Source organism: Rhinichthys klamathensis, unplaced genomic scaffold, assembly GCF_029890125.1.
Source record: "Rhinichthys klamathensis goyatoka isolate OS25496 unplaced genomic scaffold, OSU_Roscu_1.1 h1tg000487l_1, whole genome shotgun sequence".
Taxonomy (NCBI): domain Eukaryota; kingdom Metazoa; phylum Chordata; class Actinopteri; order Cypriniformes; family Leuciscidae; genus Rhinichthys; species Rhinichthys klamathensis.
The window spans coordinates 1275366-1295400 of NW_026606974.1; the positions used below are offsets into that span (position 1 = coordinate 1275366).

Below are 20035 nucleotides of genomic sequence, written 5' to 3' on the forward strand. Positions count from 1 at the left end.
AAACAAATGGGTTTAAATGGGTGACGACATAGCAGGACATTATAGACACAAGTGCCGGTTTACGTGAATATATGAATGACCCATATCCTTTCTTTGTAACAGACAATTCATATAGTAAAAAATATGTTTAATAAAATTGTTAAGATGATATGTTGCATGGTTTCTGACGAATAGCCTAAGTGCAAGTCTGCATCAGAGCGACCCTTGACACTTGGTCAAGTTGATTGGTCAGAAAGATGTGTGAAATTGCACAGCTGCGACCCCTGTCGACCGTGAATTGCGCTGCAACAAAACATTTCTTGTTAAACAAATAGGCTACTTTTGTTAAAGGTACAATATGTAAGATGCATTAAAATATCCCCCCCCACCCCCCCCCCCCCCCCCCACACACACACACACACACAAAACACTAAAACAATGTTTCATATTTTGTTGGCTTGTGTATACCTACTTACGTTATTCCAAATGTTTCCAACAATGTTTAAATCCAGAGAAATTAAAAATTTTAACCAATGACACGGCCTGTGTCATTGCGTCGCCTGTCAGTGGAGTCCCCACAATCAGCTTTCGGTAGAACCAATGGAAACACAGTGTGCTTTCTGAAAAAAATCTGACGTTTCAATCAAAGCCGGCGATCTCTGGTAGTGTCTAGCATGCCACTGCCACAGTTGTTTGTTTTGCACATTTGTGATGTTCTGTCGCCAAAGATATCCCCATAAAGCGAAAACAGGTTGAGGTGAACACGACAATGATTCCACGCATTTCACGATTCCACACTCCATCACTGCGTCATCAAGCTACTTTTTTGTTATTGTTTTGAATGAGCGAGCGGTGAAACATACTGGGATCGTGTAAACTTCAAACTGTTTGACCACTATAGAGAAAATCCTGGAATGTTTTCCTCGAAAACCTTAATTTTCTGAAGACTGAAGAAAGAAAGACATTAACATCTTGGATGACGTTGGGGTGAATACATTTTCAGAAAATTTTAATTCTGAAGTGAACTAATCTTTTAAATGCCAAGAAAAATTAGACCATTTTTGTAACCCTGTTACTAAAATTTAGGTTTAAAAGACAGATTTTTTTCAATAAGCATTAAATAAACATCAATATATTAAAAATATATATATTTTAATTAAGCTGTTGACTACCTCGTCTGGGACAATTAGTTATTGATCAACTTATAATTTCCATAAATTCAAGAAAAATGCTACGGCTATTTTGAGTGAAGTGTTTGGTGCATCATGGATAGTTTGCTATCAGCTGGTCTGATCTTTTCATTAAACCAATTCACATATTTGTTGTTAATTGTCACCATAATTAACTTTATGGTTTATTTTATTGAATCGTTTATATAGTTAAATACAGAAAGCCCTCAAGTTGATTTCTCTAGTTCAAGGTAGGCCTACTGTATAAATGAATTCAAAAGGCCAATTTTGATTTATTTATTTGTTCATTTGTTTGTTTTTGTGACTCTTCTATTTTGTCACTTGTTATGCTCAACCTAATGCTGAACAATGCTAAATAAAAATAAATAAAAATTCGATCCGTGTTTAAACAGGAACTCTTACTGCAAGTCAATGCGCAGGTCGGACCGTGATTACAGACACACCAGCATATCGCCCCTTAATGAAATATTGCGTTTTTTATTACAAACTGGACGACAGACATCACTCTGCAAGTCACGGTTTCATCTAAGAGCTCGTATTTCGTAAATTGTAAGTTATCTTTAATTTGTGTGTATAAGCTTCGAAATAAATACATGGCGCTTGTATTCTCTGGTAGTGCCAAACCGCTCTGTATTGACAGCTAAAATGACAGCACATGTGTCTCTAAAATCAGCGTTCTGATCTGTCAAACACGTTGAAATATAATATATGTCCGGTTTATGTTCGACCTACGCTGAGTTAATCTTATCACTGACACTGAAGAATGAATGTCCTGTCATATGCATTTATATAAAAACCCTAATTTAATCTGAACTGCAATTTGTGTCTCTAGATTTTCATTATTATCTCAGTAATGGAAGAAGAGGATGAATGTCCGGAGTTGGTTCCCATCAAGGAGAAGCCCACTGGACCCACAGCTCAGATACCTGTTACCATCATCACTGGATACTTGGGTCAGCTTTTAAGCAGTAACCATGTCTATCACTCCAAAGTGCATTGATAAAGCATACCAAACCTTTTTTTAAAAATTTTTGCTTAAAAATATGATTCTTCTATAGTATTAAAGTAAAAATGCTCAATTATATGCAAATACAGGTTATTATATCCTTAAATAGAAGAAACTATAATTTTACTCAAAGTGTCTTAACTTTATTTTTCTCTTTTCCATATACAGGTGCAGGAAAGACGACACTTTTAAACTACATATTAACAGAACAACATAATAAACGAATAGCTGTCATACTTAATGAATTTGGTGAAGGTAAGTTATAAAATGAGCAAGGAAATAAGCGATCAAAAGACCTCTAGCGTTGTTCTTATGCCTAGATTTTTTAATCTGTCCTGACAGTCTCTCTGGATTTTTCACTGTCATGACCAGAAGAGGGCAGCAAATTCATTCCCTATTTCCTCAATCAGTGCAGTATAGTAGGACCTTAACCCAAAAATTCAAATTTCGTCATCATTTACTCACCCTCATGTTGTTCCAAACCTTTATGGGTTTCTCTCTAAGAAGATCATTTAAAGAATGTTGGTAACCAAACAGTTGACAGTAGCAATTGACCTCCATAGCAGGGAACATTACATATACTATTACATACACATACAATACATATTTTGCCATCATTTTCGTAATTTGGATCATATTCATGACCATTCTGATCAAAAGTGCACAGGTTGACTCTGTGCTGTGTTGTCCTGCAGGCAGTGCTCTGGAGAAGTCTCTAGCTGTAAGTCAAGCAGGAGAGCTCTACGAGGAGTGGTTGGAGCTGAGGAACGGCTGCCTGTGCTGCTCTGTAAAGTACGCCCTTTCAAATACTGGGATGAATTGTCTATAAAGTATATGTGTGTGTGTGTGTGTGTGTGTGTGTGTGTGTGTGTGTGTGTGTGTGTGTGTGTGTGTGTGTGTGTGTGTGTGTGTGTGTGTGTGTGTGTTTCCTGTAGTTGCGTGAAGAATAAATATTGTTCCATCTGGGCCACACAACTATTGTTGGATCTTAAGATGGATTAAATGGAAACCCACTATTTCTGCTTGCCCTACATTCCAGTGACTAAAGAACTGTTGTCCTGGTTGAAACTATTCAGTTTGTTTGTTTGATTTGTTCAAAATCAAGTTTAAAAAAAACAACTCAATTTTTGGTTATATTTTGTGACAATTTCTCATTTAGGGTCATGAACATGCCTGCAAACTTTTGACACTTTGAGGTGTTGTGAAATGAGGTTACAAAATTCCTGACGATTTTGATGTTCGCAGGTCAACTTGACCCGCAATTTCGTGGTTAACCGCAGCTACACAGACCCTATATAAAAATAGAAAAAATTATGGTTTTTTTGTCAGTTTCTCAACTACCCTCTGAAGTTATGTAAATTTACATTATCCAAAGAAATGTACACTATGTTGACGGCGTACATTTTTATCAGTTCAAAATGTTAATATCGCTGGGATTCTAATCGCATGATTTTGGCGTTGCTAGCGCCATTCTCTACTGTTTGAGCTTCAGGAAAGCACACAAAAACAAAACAAAAACATTTCAAATTAAATTTTCAATACTGTTTGCAATATTCATATTTTTAAACAAATGGTTATACATTTTTAAAATAATTTGTTCTAATGCTTATTTTTTGTTTGTAGTGTGTGAGAAGTATTAATATTAAATGTTTACTGTTTTAACCTAATTTTTTTCTTTTTCATAATGTGATTTTTTTTTTATTTGTCAGGAATTTGATTTAATCCAATTAGGGTCAATTTGACCTGCAACATAAAAATCGTACCCAAACATAAAACTGGTTTTAATTACCAATCATTATAAAAACATTATATAACTACTGCTGTGTAATGGAAAATAATTAACTTGTACACTAATGTTCTGAAGTTTGGGGTCAGTAAGAGTTTTTCTTAATACATTTATGAAGAAGACTTTATTCAGCAAGGATACGCTAAATTGATAAGTGACAGTAAAGAGATGTATAATGTTACAAAATATTTCTATTTCAAATAAATACTGTTCTTTTGAACTTTCTATTTATCAGTCAATCCTGGAAAACTTACTTGAGCATCAAATCGACATATAGAAGGATTTCTGAAGGATCATGTGACACTGAAGCATTTGACAATAAATGAAAATATAAAACAGTTTCTTTAATTTACTATTTAACTTTTGAACCATAGTGTACAATTGCATATATTAAATTATGTCAGATAATACATTATCACCCCTTGCCTTTACAGAGACAATGGTTTAAAAGCTATTGAAAATCTAATGGAGAAGAAAGGAAAGTTTGACTACATCCTTCTAGAGACCACCGGATTGGCAGATCCAGGTACTTTATATGCATCAGCAGACAATTCTTTGTAATATAACAAATCTCCTTGTTATGATAGCTAATGCATCCATTGGCCAGCTTGCTCAAAAGTTGTTATCTGTTATCTTTTGTATGGGAGAGTTCTATTACATCCATGTTTGTTTACACAGATGTTTAGATTATGCAATATTTTACTGCTTAGATTAAATTAAATTGTAAGGAGTTCCTCACTAGACGCAATCTACCTTGTCTTAGTCCTCACTAGCATTTAGCATTTAAATGTAATTTTTTTTCTTTCTTTTTTTTTCTTTGCAAGACAATTTAGACCTCTTTGTGTATAGGGATTTTTCTCATACATAGCAAAAAGCACTATAACGTAATTGAGAGTGAAACTGAGATCAATGAAAAGGCAGGAAGGGTCAGCATCTCTGTAGCCAGACTGTGTACATGAGTGATAGATGTCAAGGGCCAGTGGCGTGCAGGACCCTCAGAGCTCAGACACAAGCCCCTCTTCACTGCTCTGCACTGTCATTGGCTGAGACAGGCCTGTCACTCCTGGGGGCCTCAGGGGGATAAGCCCCTCCCCTTCATCAGAAGATGCTTGTGGGCTGAATGGTTGATGTTCCTGGTGTCTTTCAAGAACATTGCCTTCATTATACTTCTATCAAATATTTATAGAGCTTTCTTATTCTACCTTGACAGTTTGACAAAACTCCATTATGTGAACAAGATGGCCTCAAATTGTAACATGAAACTGTGAAATAACTTTTACAAGAAAAGTTGGAAAACATGGAAACAAACAAAATTTACCTTGTTGTTAAAATTTTTGAAGCCATCCATAAAATTTAGTTATGCTTTTTTAAGCACATACCTACACCCTAGCCTGTACGAGTTGTGAGTTTTAAGGCAAAAAAGTGTTCAATAACTTAATGAACAGTGCAAAACCTATGCTAAAATAAAGCATAGTATATAACTCAATACATTTTATGCCACACCTTTCAAAGGTGAGTGCCATGAAACTATATTTTGCATAATTTTTTTTTTTTAAATTAAGTAGAATTATGTGATTTCCCATTGTATATTTACAGTGAATAGTAAAATAGTTATAACTAATTTTTTAGATTATATATTAAAAAATGTGATTTATATAAGTATTTATTTATTTATGTTTTCCAAACCAGGAGCTGTTGCTTCCATGTTCTGGGTTGATGCAGAATTAGGGAGTGATGTCTACCTGGATGGTAAAAAACTAACTAATAAATGTTGTCATTAATGATGTGCCTGTCAATATAATGCAGTTTCCTCATCTCCCACATAGGTATTGTAACGGTTATAGATGCTAAATATGCAATGCAGGTAAGTTGCTGATCCACACACTAAATTACTTCTGCAAACTGATATTTTGAAGCTTGCTGTACACCCATAATAAGTGTTAATATTCGGACTATTTTAGACTGGTTTGGGTCGTACCACTGCGGAGTAGCCCAGTACCTGCGTGACTCGACATAGACAGAAATAGAGAGAAGTAGCTCCGGCTACAATGTTCTTCTGCAAGACGCATGAAGTTCTGTTTATTAACCGCTAGAGTGCCAAAAGTTGCGGACTGCAGCTTTAATGAAATCTGAGCAATTTTTGTCCCTTTATTGACAGTCTACACAACTTCCACTTTGATGCTTCAAAAAGTTCATAAAGAGATCATAAAACTAATCCATATGAAATGAAGTGAGTATTTTCTGAAGAGACACGATAGCTTTAGATGATGAACAGATTCAATTTAGGGTTTTATTCACATATAAACATAACCTGGCAAGCCAGACCTACATCAAGATGTTAGGTCTGGGAACTCACAATTGGCATGCCTCAATCCGAGGGGCGGGATAAACAGTTGTCTTTCAAAATCCCTCTGCACGCAATAGGATAGCGCTACAACCAACCAGAGCAACGAACGGCTGTGGATGAGTGAGTCCCATGCGTTTTCCCACCAGCGGAGCTAGTTGATATATTAAACTTTTGCCGTATCCGGTCGTCAAAACTCCGAACACAACACATCTTCCTTTATTAAGAATGACTTAAGTGACTAGTGATGGGGACGAGACCGCCTATGCAGAGTCCGAGTTAAGACTATTTTTTTACAGTCTATGGTCAAGACCGAGTCTTTGAAGGGACGAGTCCGAGTCGAGACCGAGTCTGTTGGTTTTCAAAAACAGTCGAGTCAAGACCGAGTCTTTGAAGGGTCGAGTCGAGTCGAGACCGAGTCCGTTGTTTTTCAAATCCAGTCGAGTCCGAGTCAAGACCGAGTCTTTGAAGGGTCGAGACCGACTCAAGACCGAGTCTTTAAAGGGTCGAGTCGAGTCGAGACCGAGTCCGTTGTTTTTCAAATCCAGTCGAGTCCGAGTCAAGACCGAGTCTTTGAAGGGTCGAGACCGACTCAAGACCGAGTCTTTGAAGGGTCGAGACCGAGTCAAGACCGAGTCTTTGAAGGGTCGAGACTGAGTCAAGACCGAGTCTTTGAAGGGTCGAGACTGAGTCAAGACCGAGTCTTTGAAGGGTCGAGACTGAGTCAAGACCGAGTCTTTGAAGGGTCGAGACCGACTCAAGACCGAGTCTTTGAAGGGTCGAGACTGAGTCAAGACCGAGTCTTTGAAGGGTCGAGACCGACTCAAGACCGAGTCTTTGAAGGGTCGAGACTGAGTCAAGACCGAGTCTTTGAAGGGTCGAGACCGACTCAAGACCGAGTCTTTGAAGGGTCGAGACCGAGTCAAGACCGAGTCTTTGAAGGATCGAGACCGAGTCAAGACCGAGTCTTTGAAGGGTCGAGACCGAGTCAAGACCGAGTCTTTGAAGGGTCGAGACCGACTCAAGACCAAGTCTTTGAAGGGTCGAGACCGACTCAAGACCGAGTCTTTGAAGGATCGAGACCGAGTCAAGACCGAGTCTTTGAAGGATCAAGACCGAGTCAAGACCGAGTCTTTGAAGGGTCGAGACCGAGTCAAGACCGAGTCTTTGAAGGGTCGAGACCGACTCAAGACCAAGTCTTTGAAGGGTCGAGACCGACTCAAGACCGAGTCTTTGAAGGATCGAGACCGAGTCAAGACCGAGTCTTTGAAGGGTCGAGACCGAGTCAAGACCAAGTCTTTGAAGGGTCGAGACCGAGTCAAGACCAAGTCTTTGAAGGGTCGAGACCGAGTCAAGACCGAGTCTTTGAAGGGTCGAGACCGAGTCAAGACCAAGTCTTTGAAGGGTCGAGACCGAGTCAAGACCGAGTCTTTGAAGGAACAAGTCCGAGACGAGTCCGAGAAAGCAGAAATCGGTCTCGAGACCGGACTCGAGTACTACATCACTATAAGTGACGTTCTCTTAACTCCAAGTTCTCCAGAGTCGCGGCCAAAGCCGATTCGAAAGACCGCTGTTTGCCAGCAGCATCTTCTTTCTTTTCAAGTAGCAGGGAAATCGCCTATGGAAATCACGCGGAACCGTCACAACTCTGCTGTCATTATGTTAAGCCCGCCCACCAACTCTATACACGATGTGATTGGCCTGACCAGAGTTTGGTTTTTCCAGCTCGCAAGCAAACGGAGAGTTGCTAGACCACACTGGCTGCAAAATAATTCTTGCTGCCACTAGGGTTCGTCTAGATTTCTAGGCTAATATAAACATTCATCAATGCAAACATCAGTTGTAGTAAACGGAAGCTCAATCATGTTTGCTTGACGGGTGAGAACCAATAAGGTTCATTCTCTTGTTATACAGCACATTTGAGCTTCAGCAAGAACCAATCAGGTTTGTTCTCGTGTATCAAGCAGATTTGTTTGAGCTTTTTTTTATGTTCGCTGATCAATGTTTATATGTGAATAAAAGCCTAAATTTGATTTGTTCATCATATAAAGCGAACAAGTCTCTTCAGAAAATTTAGACCATTTAAACCATTCAATTCATATAGATTAGTTTTACAATCTCTTTATGAACTTTAAAACGTCAAAGTGGTAGTTGTGTAGCTGTCAATGGAGGGACAGAAAGCACTCAGATTTCATCCAAAATATCTTCATTTGTTTTCCGAAGATGAATGAAAGTCTATGGGTTTGGAACGACATAAGGGAGAGTAATAATTAATGACAGAATTTTCATTTTTGGGTGAAATAACCCTTTTAGAATTATTTTTACCAATTAATAATATCTATAAAGTTAACTAATTATTGCAAATTGCTTGGCATAACATATATTTTACATTCTAAAAGAAAAGCAATAACCCATTCAATACAATTTTACCTTGGTTAAATCAGTCATCCATCTTTATTGTTTTATTTGAAGACATAACAAGCCTTTTATGTATATAAGATGATAAATATAATAGGCATGTACCATTTTTACAGTTCTAGCCAAAATTATTATTATTTGTTTGTTTGTTTTGTTTGGTTATGGCTGATAACCGATACATTTCTGATATAAAAATTCTATCCTACTGAATGTGTACCCCCTGTTCTATTGTTTGCTTCTTTTTTTCTTTTCTTTCCCTTCCTCCCCTGTCTTTCTAAATGTTGAAAGCTTGAAAAATTATCAATAAAAACACAGTAAAAAAAATAATAATAAAAAATTCTATCCTATTTTGCCTAAATAAATGAGAAAACACTAAAACTTAAATTTAAAAAAAAATGCATCAAGTAAAATCAGTGTAAACAAAAAAATATGTAAATAAAAAATGTATACATTTTTTTAAGAAAGATAAAAAACATTTTATTTTATATTTTAATAAACACAAAAGTAAACATTTTAAGAATCTGCATTACAATGGTTAAAAAAAAAAACGTGTTTGATACAAGAGACATTAAATGATCCAGTTAAGAAGTCACTTTAAAAGGTTTGATGTATTAAATATTAAAAAGTTTGATACTTTTTTGTTTTTTAAATTATTTGGTCTAAAAACAGTCCAAAATACCAACTTTGGGAATCAACTCTGTATAAATGTATTACATGCTGTTTGTGAGCTCAACTTTGCATTTGTTTATCGTTTTTTGTGCACACACGGACACACACACACACAAACACATACACATAGTGTATATACAGTTGTGTTCAAAATAATAGCAGTCCAACATCACTAACCAGATCAATCACTGTTTTTGGTAGAAATTATATTTCTACATGGCAAATAATTTACTAGTAGGTGTAGTAGAGTAATAGAAAAACAACAGACCCAACAGTCATGACATGTATGTTGCTAATTCTGTATAATTGAATCATTAATTGAAAGGGGTGTGTTCAAAATAATAGCAGTGTGGAGTTCAATTAGTGAGGTTAATCATTCTGTGAAAAAAATAGTGTCAATAAGTGGCCCTTATTTAAGGACGAAGGCAGTACTGGACTGTACATGGTGGTTATAGTGCATTTCTCTCTGAAGATCTGAATAAAATGGGCCGTTCCAAACATTGTTCAGAAGAACAGCGTACTTTGATTAAAAAGTTGATTGGAGATGGGAAAACTTATAAAGAAGTGCAGAAAATGATAGGCTGCTCAGCTAAAATGGTATCAAATGCTTTAAAATGGCAACCAAAACCAGAAAGACGTGGAAGAAAACGGAAAACTACCGTTCGAATGGATCGAAGAATAGCCCAAATGGCAAAGACTCAGCCAATGATCAGCTCCAGGGTGATCAAAGAAGATCTAAAGTTACCCCTGAGTACAGCAACAATTAGAAGACGCCTATGTGAAGCCAAGCTATCAGCAAGAAGCCCCCGCAAAGTCCCATTGTTGAAACAACGACATGTGCTAAAGAGGATACAATTTGCCAAAGAACACATTGACTTGCCTAAAGAGAGATGGCGCAATATTTTGTGAACTGATGAAAGCAAGATTGTTCTTTTTGGGTCTAGGAGCCGCAGACAGTTTGTCAGACGACCCCCAAACACTGAATTCAAGCCACAGTACACTGTGAAGACATGATGCTTGGTGGCACAAGCATCATGATATGGGGATGTTTCTCATACCATGGTGTTGGGCCTATTTATCGTATACCACGGATCATGGATCAGTTTGAGTGCATCAAAATACTTAAAGAGGTCATGTTGCCTTATGCTGAAGAGGAAATGCCCTTGAAATGGGTGTTTCAACAAGACAACGACCCAAAACACACCAGTAAGCGAGCAGCATCTTGGTTCCAGACCAACAAGATTAACGTTATGGAGTGGCCAGCTCAATCCCCGGACCATCCAATAGAAAACCTGTGGGGTGACATCAAAAATGCTGTTTTTGAGGCAAAATCAAGAAATGCAGAGGAACTGTGGTCTGTAGTGCGATCGTCCTGGGCTGGAATACCTGTTCACAGGTGCCAGAAGTTGGTCGACTCCATGCAACACAGATGTGAAGCAGTTCTCAGAAACCGTGGTTATACAACTAAATATTAGTTCAGTGATTCACAAGAAAGCTAAATCTTCAAGCATTTTTCAGTTTATACAGTAAATGTTTGACTTTGTAAAGAAAAATGCATACACTGCTATTTTTTTGAACAGCCTAATATTCCCTTTTCTTCACTTTCTATAAAGTAAAAACAAATTTCATACATTTTTCTTCATGTTTTGATCTTGAATAGAATGTGCAGTGTTCCCAATGCATTTTTGTGTATTGAAATAAAAGTTATTATTAGGATTTTGAGCTTTACTCACTTTTTTTAAACACACTGCTATTATTTTGAACACAACTGTATATATATATATATATATATCAAAGCTGGCCTTGTAAGCATTGTGTAATACATTTATACGGAGTTTATATCTTTGCTTCAAATAGTTTGTTACTGTAAGGCATTATGTTTACAGAAAACAACTTTTATTTTAAATTTAATCTTTTGAGTATCGTATCCCACTGAAATATCTCCCCCCTTGCCGTTCCTCTTCACACTTCAGGCCGGGAGCAGGACAGTGGTACTGACACCTGGGTAATAGGCTGTCATTTAGTGGTGTCAGTCTTGGCAAGTCAGTCTTTTTATTGCAGAGGTGGCACCTCTCGACGCTGCGGCCCTCTGGGGTTCTGTGAGCGCCTGTTGAGGTGAAGACAGGGGAGGGCTTGATAGAAGCCGAAGAAATAATGGATATCAGGGCAAATCACTCTAATGGGCCTGTCACCCTTTGTCCTGCTCTTTCATTGTCACTTGATATATTCATCCATATAAGACATACTCTAGGGTTTGGTGTGGTGAGGTGTCTTCTTCTCTCAGGGTTTGACTTGCAGAGACATGCCCATCAGGTGCCCTTGTTTTCATTGATCTCTGCCAGTCCGTTTGAAATTCGTGCAGACAGATGATGAGGCTTGTCTCGCTCCCAGAGCTCAATGTTATTACATATTGAGCACAGACATTGAGACATCCCTCTGTCCAGTCAGCAGAGACGACTGGCAGCACGTAGAATGACATAAATTGGATTGTTTTCAATAAGCAAACTGTTCAGAAGTTATAATATCCGATATAATATTGGATTTCTTCTAGTGAGTTTGCGTCTTGTAATCGCAAACTTGTCAGTTTGCTCATCTGCTCGGATGTTAAAGACATTTTGTCAGATAGGAAGCTGTACAGAACAGAAGTATTAAGCCTACAGGACCTTATGAGACATTAAATGTTCATATCCTTCTATTAGATATTATAAATTATATAATTCCAACTCTGAATTCTGATTGCACGAGTTGCATTCAAGCTGCCATAAAAAAGTCAATATTACACACACCTGTGACCGCATATCATCACTTGAATATTATATGCATCAACTTGTGTTGCTTGACAACTATAAACAGATTACACTACTGAACTTTTTTTAACTATTAAGAATTATTTGTTTGGATTATTATCTAGAAGATTAACTGTTTATTGCACATTGGCATAATTTACCTTCTGAAAGCAATAAGCCACTCAATGCAATTTTACCTTGGTTAAAGAGGTCTTAATCAGTCCATAAAAATACATAAAGCTTTATTTGAAGATACATTTGTGATATTCAAATTTCATACTATTTGATCTAAATAAATTAGAAATAAAAAACTAAAACTTACAAGTGAATTTAGACATCACAACATTACAATGTGCACTATGAAAAAGGGATATTCATTGTAAAATTTGATAAACACGACATTTAAGAATGTTATTAAATAATTGAAAAAAATATATTCAGCTGAGAACCAATAAGGTTTTAATTCACTCGATGTTGTGCATCACTGAAATATAATCAAAATAAAATGTATTTATACAGAATAAAACTAAGATTATGATGGTTTGTTGTTGTAACAGTTGTTTTGTATGTGTTATGTAATCATTCTGTCATTTTCTATTTGTCTTGTAGCATCTAACAGAAGAAAAGCCAGAGGGTCTTATCAATGAAGCTGCCAGGTAAAACCTTATTTGATTCATTATCCTCCTGAGACCCAGCCAGAGTCTGTTGTCCTCTCTAGAGGACGTTATATTTTAGTGAATTTCTCTGAGACCATTCATGTCACAGGTTTAAAGAGCACATTCAAGGCTTTGCAGAGATACCAAATGTTTGGAGGTTTGACCATGACCACTCCTCATCCTTGGTCTTTAAAAATGACTGACATTGACTGAATGTCTGAATTTAGCACAATTTTATTGAATTTAGTCTGAATTGTGCAAATATGATATAATTTTGTAATTATCATTTAAATCTGACTAATTTTCAGATTGTTTGTTGTAAATGAACATCTCAGGAAAACATAATGGGGTTTCAAATTAGAATATGACTTTCTGTTACGAAACAGGGCATTGATTGATTTCATACACTGTGGGACACCAGGACTTACATCATGTTTATCAGGCATTCTTGGGAGACACAACAAGTGAATAGGGAAAGAAAATATATATCAACATTCCTATGAAATATGAGATATACTTATGAAAGTTATTACTCCCGCTATTACACTTATTTTTTCATTGCATGTTGCCACAAGAACACATTAATATGCAAATTAGATGCTATGTATAGATACATTGTATAGAATGGGAATACCATTTATGTCCATTTTTACACTTATATTGTATGAACTATCAGATCATTCTATTATATCTTTCATAACATAGTTGAGAATCATCTTTATACAAAGTTTGGTTAAAACAATAGCCTTAAACCTAAAAAATGTATTGGTGAATGGAAAAACAACATTGTTTTTCCTTATAGTGTCTTATTTTCTTAATAATTGAGTCCTGGTGAGGACATACTAGCATAAAATATTAATAAAATATCTACTTTCTTTCTTTTTATAAAACATTTCTTATGTTCCAAACAATGCAATAACATAAAAAAAGCTAAATTCACAAAACTTTTTTTCTGGATCTTATGTGGATATACAGCATAAATATGGTGTTTGCCAAAAAAAAGTTGAAAGTCTTCATCATTACAATAAATAACTGATTATGCACCATACAGTTCTATAAGAATCCAGAAGCCATTTTTTCCCACATCACACCCAGATTTTTATGAGCACCTCTTGTGTGGTCTTTCAAAATACTATTTGTGACTGTTATGTTATCTCTATTAAACATTACAGCTGGTGCTAATGTTTGTGCAAAAACATATCCGATTCCAGCCCAGCTCCCTCCACCTCACCTGCTGCGGTCGGGGTGTTTTTGTTGGGGTTCGGAGGCATGTCGGAATGCTCACAAGTGTCAGAGGCCATAAAAAACGCTTCTGCTCTCTGTTTATGTTTTCCTACCACGCAAAATGGTGGCGCCTTTTGAGTATGGCACGAACCATGCCACCCACACACGACTCATCAACAACAGGCAGGGGGATGGATGAAACACAACAAAGACTGTTTGCACACTTACACACACACATTTAGATACAAAGGGAGAGTGGGACATTGAACACGAGCAATAAAGAGAGTGACAAAAGAGAGAGAATGGGACGAGATGTTCTCGTACTGTATTGTCCTATTGATGTATTATACGACTGTAATCACACATACTTGCGTACAGCAACTGTAGATGCACATAGAAGCAATTTGCTTTTTATGACGAATAATCCATATGCGACCCTCTGAGGTGTCGTCTGCCTTTGTCGCATACACATTTAGGAAAGATGGGCAGCATTTATCAGGTGATTGTGAATGGTGCTGAATTCTGCTTTCTTTTTTTAGGCAGATAGCGCTTGCTGATCTGACCATCATCAATAAGACCGATCTAGTGAATGAGACTGAGCTGCTGCAGCTCAGAGATACAGTGAGGTGAGAACGGTCAACCTTTATATTCCTATAGGTTCTTATTAGGGATGTACTGATAAAAAAATTCTAGCTGATAATGATTTTTACCAATAAATGGCTAATATTAAAATGTTATACTATTATATTGTTTAAATAATAATACATAAATAAAAACTGACAACCAAAACCAGTCATTAAGATGTCCTAACTTTTTGTCAAAGGTATAGTACTAGTTCTACACTACCGTTTTTGAAAGACATCTCCAATGCTCACACAGGCTGCAATTATTTGATCAATTATTATTTGATTATTGTGGAATATTATTACATTTTGAAATAAAATTTCTATTTTAATAGATTTTAAGATGTCATTTATTCCTAAAGCTGAATTGTCAGCATCATTCCTCCAGACTTCAGTGTCAAATGATCCTTCAGGAATCATTCTAATACTGGTTTAGTGCTTAATTATTATTGGTGCTGAATTATTAATGATGGTTCTTATCATAATCAAGCAGTTTTTGCTGCTTAATATTTTCGTGGAAACTGCGATAATGTTTTCAGGATTCTTTGATTTAATAAAAAGCTTAAAAAAACAGCAATTATTTGAAATGGAAATCTCTTTAAATAAATGTCTTTACTGTCACTTGAATCAATTTAATGCATCTTTGTTGAAAAAAGTATCAATATTTTTATTTTTTTAAGATCTTACTTACCCCAAACTTGTAAATGGTAATGTATCACGGTTTCCACAACAATATTAGGCAGCACAACTGTTTTCAGTGTTGATAAAAATGAGAAATGTTTCTTGAGCAGCAAGTCAGCATATTAGTATGATTTAGTATGAGTAATGATGCTTAAAATTCAGCTTTGACATCACAGGAATAATTCTAATTTTATCAAATACTATTCAAATACAAAAAATAGATCAATTACATTTTAATAATACTTAAAAAAATATTGTTTGATCAAATAAATTCATTTTTGGTGAGCATAAGAGACTACTTCAGAAAAACATTTTAATAAATTTATGCCAGTGTATGTTATTCAGTTAATTCTGGTGTTTGTCTTTAATATGTCACGAATGTTTTGTGGTGAAGACACCACAACATTATAAGTGGTGTTTGCTTAGGCATGTCACTTTTGCTTAGAGTTAGGGATTTGAACCCCCTTACACAAAGTGTTTTCTTTTAAAAAATGTTTATTACTTTTGCATAGTGAACAATTAAATGGGCAAAGACAATTTGAAACTTGCTTTTAAGGAGGTACCCTATTCATATCTAGGTACCAGAATATCTTAGAGTCTTGAGGGTAGACTCGTTTGACTTAAACCATTCGTAAAAACCATTCAGAACATCTTGACGACCACATAGCCACGTCCTGACAACCAAACATAACACCTTGGCATTGTAATGTTGAACTACTTCTTACATTTGCTTCAGAAAATGTCCAAAAATCTAGTTGTAATGATACTAGTTCTTGTTCATTGAGTTTTTTTTACATGTGCTCTGTCTTCTTCATTATAGATCAATAAATGGGCTCGTAAAGATTTTGGAGACACAAAAATCCAGGTGAGGTGATATGCAGAAACCACCAACACAAAACATGCACTTTATTCGGATCCATGATAAAAATGGTGTGCGTATTGTACCAAGTTTTTAAGCTGTTTAAAACTTACTTTCTGAATGCAACAAATGTCTGTCAAGATATTTAAAGCAGTTCGATTTTAAGACCTGTAATCTGATATGTACACTACTGTGTTATCATCAGTGTTGTAAACCGTTTTGCTGCTTAATTATTAAAATGATTTATTTAAAAAAAAGATTGAAAATAGTATTTTTGTAACAATGTAAACATTTGCTGTTTACTGTCATTTTTGATCAATTTATTGTATCCTTGCTGAATAAAATTAATTAATTTAAAACAGTAGTGTATGTTCAATCAATTTCATGAATTGACCTAAGGAAAAACTGTTTTTCAGCAGTTGTATAGGCTTGTTAAGGCACTCTTTATCTTCTTATCTATTAAAAACATCAAATACAAAGTATTTATATATATATAAATACGAATTAAGTGTATTTTCCTTTCTCATAGGGTTGATCTGTCTCAAGTATTAGATTTACATTCTTTTGATACCAAAGATGGCACAAGGTAAGTGTTTTTTGAAGAATACCTATTAAAGTACTTGGTTCTTACTGAAAGTGTAGTGGCGATTCTGTTCACCAGTATTTTTTCCCAGAGGATTTTGTGCATCTGACGAGGATCAAACACTCCATTAGCTCATGCTAATGTTGATGACTTACACAAAAACAAAAAATGAAACACCCAGTTTAAGAGTAATTACAGTGAGACAGACTAAATGTAAATGACTGCCCAGCTGCAGAGGATTATAGCCGGTGTCTGCAGTAAAGGTACAGAAGCACTTCCACACAGACTGCCTTTCAGCCCCGACTGTGGCCCATTTGCCCCCCTGAGCACAGGCTGCTTGTCTGGGATGACCCCCCTCTGGTCTGCTGTGTGGTACTCCCAGCCCGACGAATAATCCACAGAGCTACGTTTGCCCTCCCCGAGGGGTCAGAGCCCGCTTTCCCGCTACCCTCACGCGCTTTCTTCTTCTTTCTTTCTGTATTAAGCTCAATCTTACTGTTACTAAACCCAAAAGCTCCTCCGCATCACACCAGCAGCAGGATTAGGGGGCCGGCCCGTCAGTGTAGTCAAACCCTTTGAAAGGTTTTAGCTAAGACTGTACATCTGTCTGATGCATTTGGGTATGTAAGAGAATGTTGTTTATTGAAGGTATTTGACATAAATCAATGTACTTGTTTCACATTTAAATGTCTTGAAATCGTGTGTTCTGCAGGTTAGCTGAAATGCTGCAGCTGGTAAAAACGAGCCAACCACATCTTGACAAGGTGAAGATGACTTGCTTTATGACATTTTGAATTGGCATATAGGAAAAAACTATCCAGCTTCGCTTTCTACAAGGAGGTTTGTTTAAACTAGGAGCTTCGTTTAATGTTAAATGTTCCTCCTATCCTTGAACCAAACTCTCCATAGGAGCTCTTATCATTGGATGGGTCACTTTCCCGCATCCACCCAGTCGGTCCCACCCTCCCCCTTCAGAGCCAAACTTCACTGCTCTTTTCATGTAAATGAGAGCCCTGTTTTCTCTTGTTATTCCAAAGGAAAAAAGGAAGTGTAACTTTGTGTAACTTTTAGCACAGACAAACAATGGTTTAAGTATCTGTAAAGGGCCCATGTAACACCCCAGAGAACTACAGCAGAATGGGCGCTAAAGCAGTGTAAGTGTTTAAGACCGAGGGGAAATTCATTCAAGTGTTGTACTGATGCCGTTTAAGATTTTAAAGGCTTTACTAGAAACAGAAATTATTCAAATCCCTTATAAATTTCTGCTGCTGATTTTGTTGCCTTTTGTGGCATAAAATCCTCTTGATAGCACAACAAATGCAGCAATCTTACACTACCGTTCAAACTTTAAAAAAATAAATTAATACTTTTATTCATCAAGGATGCATTAAATTGATCAAAAGTGACCGTAAAGACATTCATAATGTTACAAAAAGATTTTTATTTCAAATAAATGCTGTTCTTTTAAACCTTCCATTCATCAAAAAATCCTGGGAAAAAATTGCATCACAGCACAACTGTTTTTACATTGATGATAATTATCAGCAAATCAGCATATTCGAATATTTCTGAAGGATCATGTGACACTGAAGACTGGAGTAATGATGCTGAAAATTCAGCTTTGATGATCACAGGAATAAATTACATTTTAAAATACATTCAAACAGAAAACGGTTCATTTCAATTGTAATAATATTTCACAATATAATTTCACAATATATTTGTTTTTACTGGCGTCCACTCCAGAGTTTTGAATGAAATTGTACAGTACATTTGTAATTTCACATAACTCGTTTGAAAATGTTTGTGATGGGACAAATGTTTAATGTTTGGGTTACGTATTTGCTTTATTTCAGAGTATGCTGACTGTAACATTTGAAGTACCTGGCAGTGTGTCAGAAGACCTATTAAATATATTCATTCAGGTACAAATACATCATATGGAAGCATATAAATAAAACAAAATTAAATATTTACTCCATAACAAAATGTCTTGAAATTTTTTAGAGAAATAAAAAAAAAACATTTTTTTCTGTAGAACCTCCTATGGGAGAAGATATTTAAGAACAAAGCAGGATTGGCAATGACAGTTATCCGGTTAAAGGTTAGGGTTCTTTCTCAATTCTTTCATTATGTAAGCCACCGAAATGCCAAATAATCATGACTTCTGTGAAGAAGCTTTGCCCTCAACAATGTACAAGAACTATAATATTCATCAAATCTGTTCTCAGTGTAAATGATGTGTGTTGTGGCAGGGGATCTTCTCCATCCAGCAAAAACAGAAGAAGGTGATGTTGCAGGGGGTCCATGAGCTTTATGAGCTGGAAGAGACTCCAGAGTTCTGGGCAGATCACGAGCCGAGACTCAACCAACTCGTCTTCATAGGTGAGAACCTACTGTATGAAGACCGTCTGCAAGTGCTTCCAGATATTAAGATGCAATGCCTATATAGAACTCTTTGTAAAATGCTAAATGATTAATCTACCTGTTGTAGATTAAATGTAAAAAATGTAACATTTACTCTCTTTTTTTTCTTCAGGTCGAAATCTTGATGGCGAGATTCTGAAGAAAGAGTTCATTTCGGCCATGTCAAAGCGTGGAGTAGATGATGTCTGACTGAAGTTGTGGACAATCTACCAGGCCATGTATAGAAACCATACAACACAAATAACCTCTATCTCATAACAAGACATCTGTGGAATCACTGGAAAATGCAGCTGTTTCTGTTTGCAACCCACAGGGAGTTTGCAAATCCTGCAGCAGCTTAATAGGTGCTTATCATGCTCCATAATGTTTTAAATGAACAAAGTGTTCAAATCTGACACTTAAAAATCCTTTAAATACATCTCTATGCCACACTTCAAACCAGTAAAATTCACTGACATGTCTTAAACACATTGTAATTTATTTCACATTTACATCATTTTTCTCCAAATACATGTCTGAAAATGCGTTATATTTTGGAACTAGCGAAAAGCCAGTCTTTATTTTAAGAGTATGACGTTATTTAAACAATTCATCTTGGTGATCAATTACTAATCATTTTACGTAGGCTTTTTCACAGTGTAAAGTGTAAAATAACAGTAACCAGTAAAATAAATGTAGTCTTGAGTTACATGGCTTGCTCTTCTAACGTGTTAAATTTGTCTTTTTTCAATGTGAGAACCATCTTTATAAGCACCCACTTAACACTTTCTGTGATGAGGCGAAAAATGGCTATTTAACAAACAT

At 36.2% G+C, this 20035-nt stretch overlaps 1 protein-coding gene across 1 annotated transcript; it reads left to right on the top strand.

Moving 5' to 3' along the window:
- Window positions 1-1991: 1991 nt before the first annotated feature.
- Window positions 1992-19626, top strand: cbwd (COBW domain containing). The gene is made up of 15 exons (XM_056237479.1): window positions 1992-2122; window positions 2344-2430; window positions 2871-2967; window positions 4396-4487; window positions 5651-5710; window positions 5788-5825; window positions 12788-12834; window positions 14598-14684; window positions 16183-16227; window positions 16751-16807; window positions 17517-17568; window positions 18661-18729; window positions 18843-18908; window positions 19060-19189; window positions 19344-19626. Exons 1-15 carry the CDS (start codon window positions 2023-2025, stop codon window positions 19418-19420), a joined length of 1104 nt encoding a protein of 367 aa, XP_056093454.1. The 5' UTR covers window positions 1992-2022; the 3' UTR covers window positions 19421-19626.
- The last annotated feature ends 409 nt before the right edge of the window (window positions 19627-20035 follow it).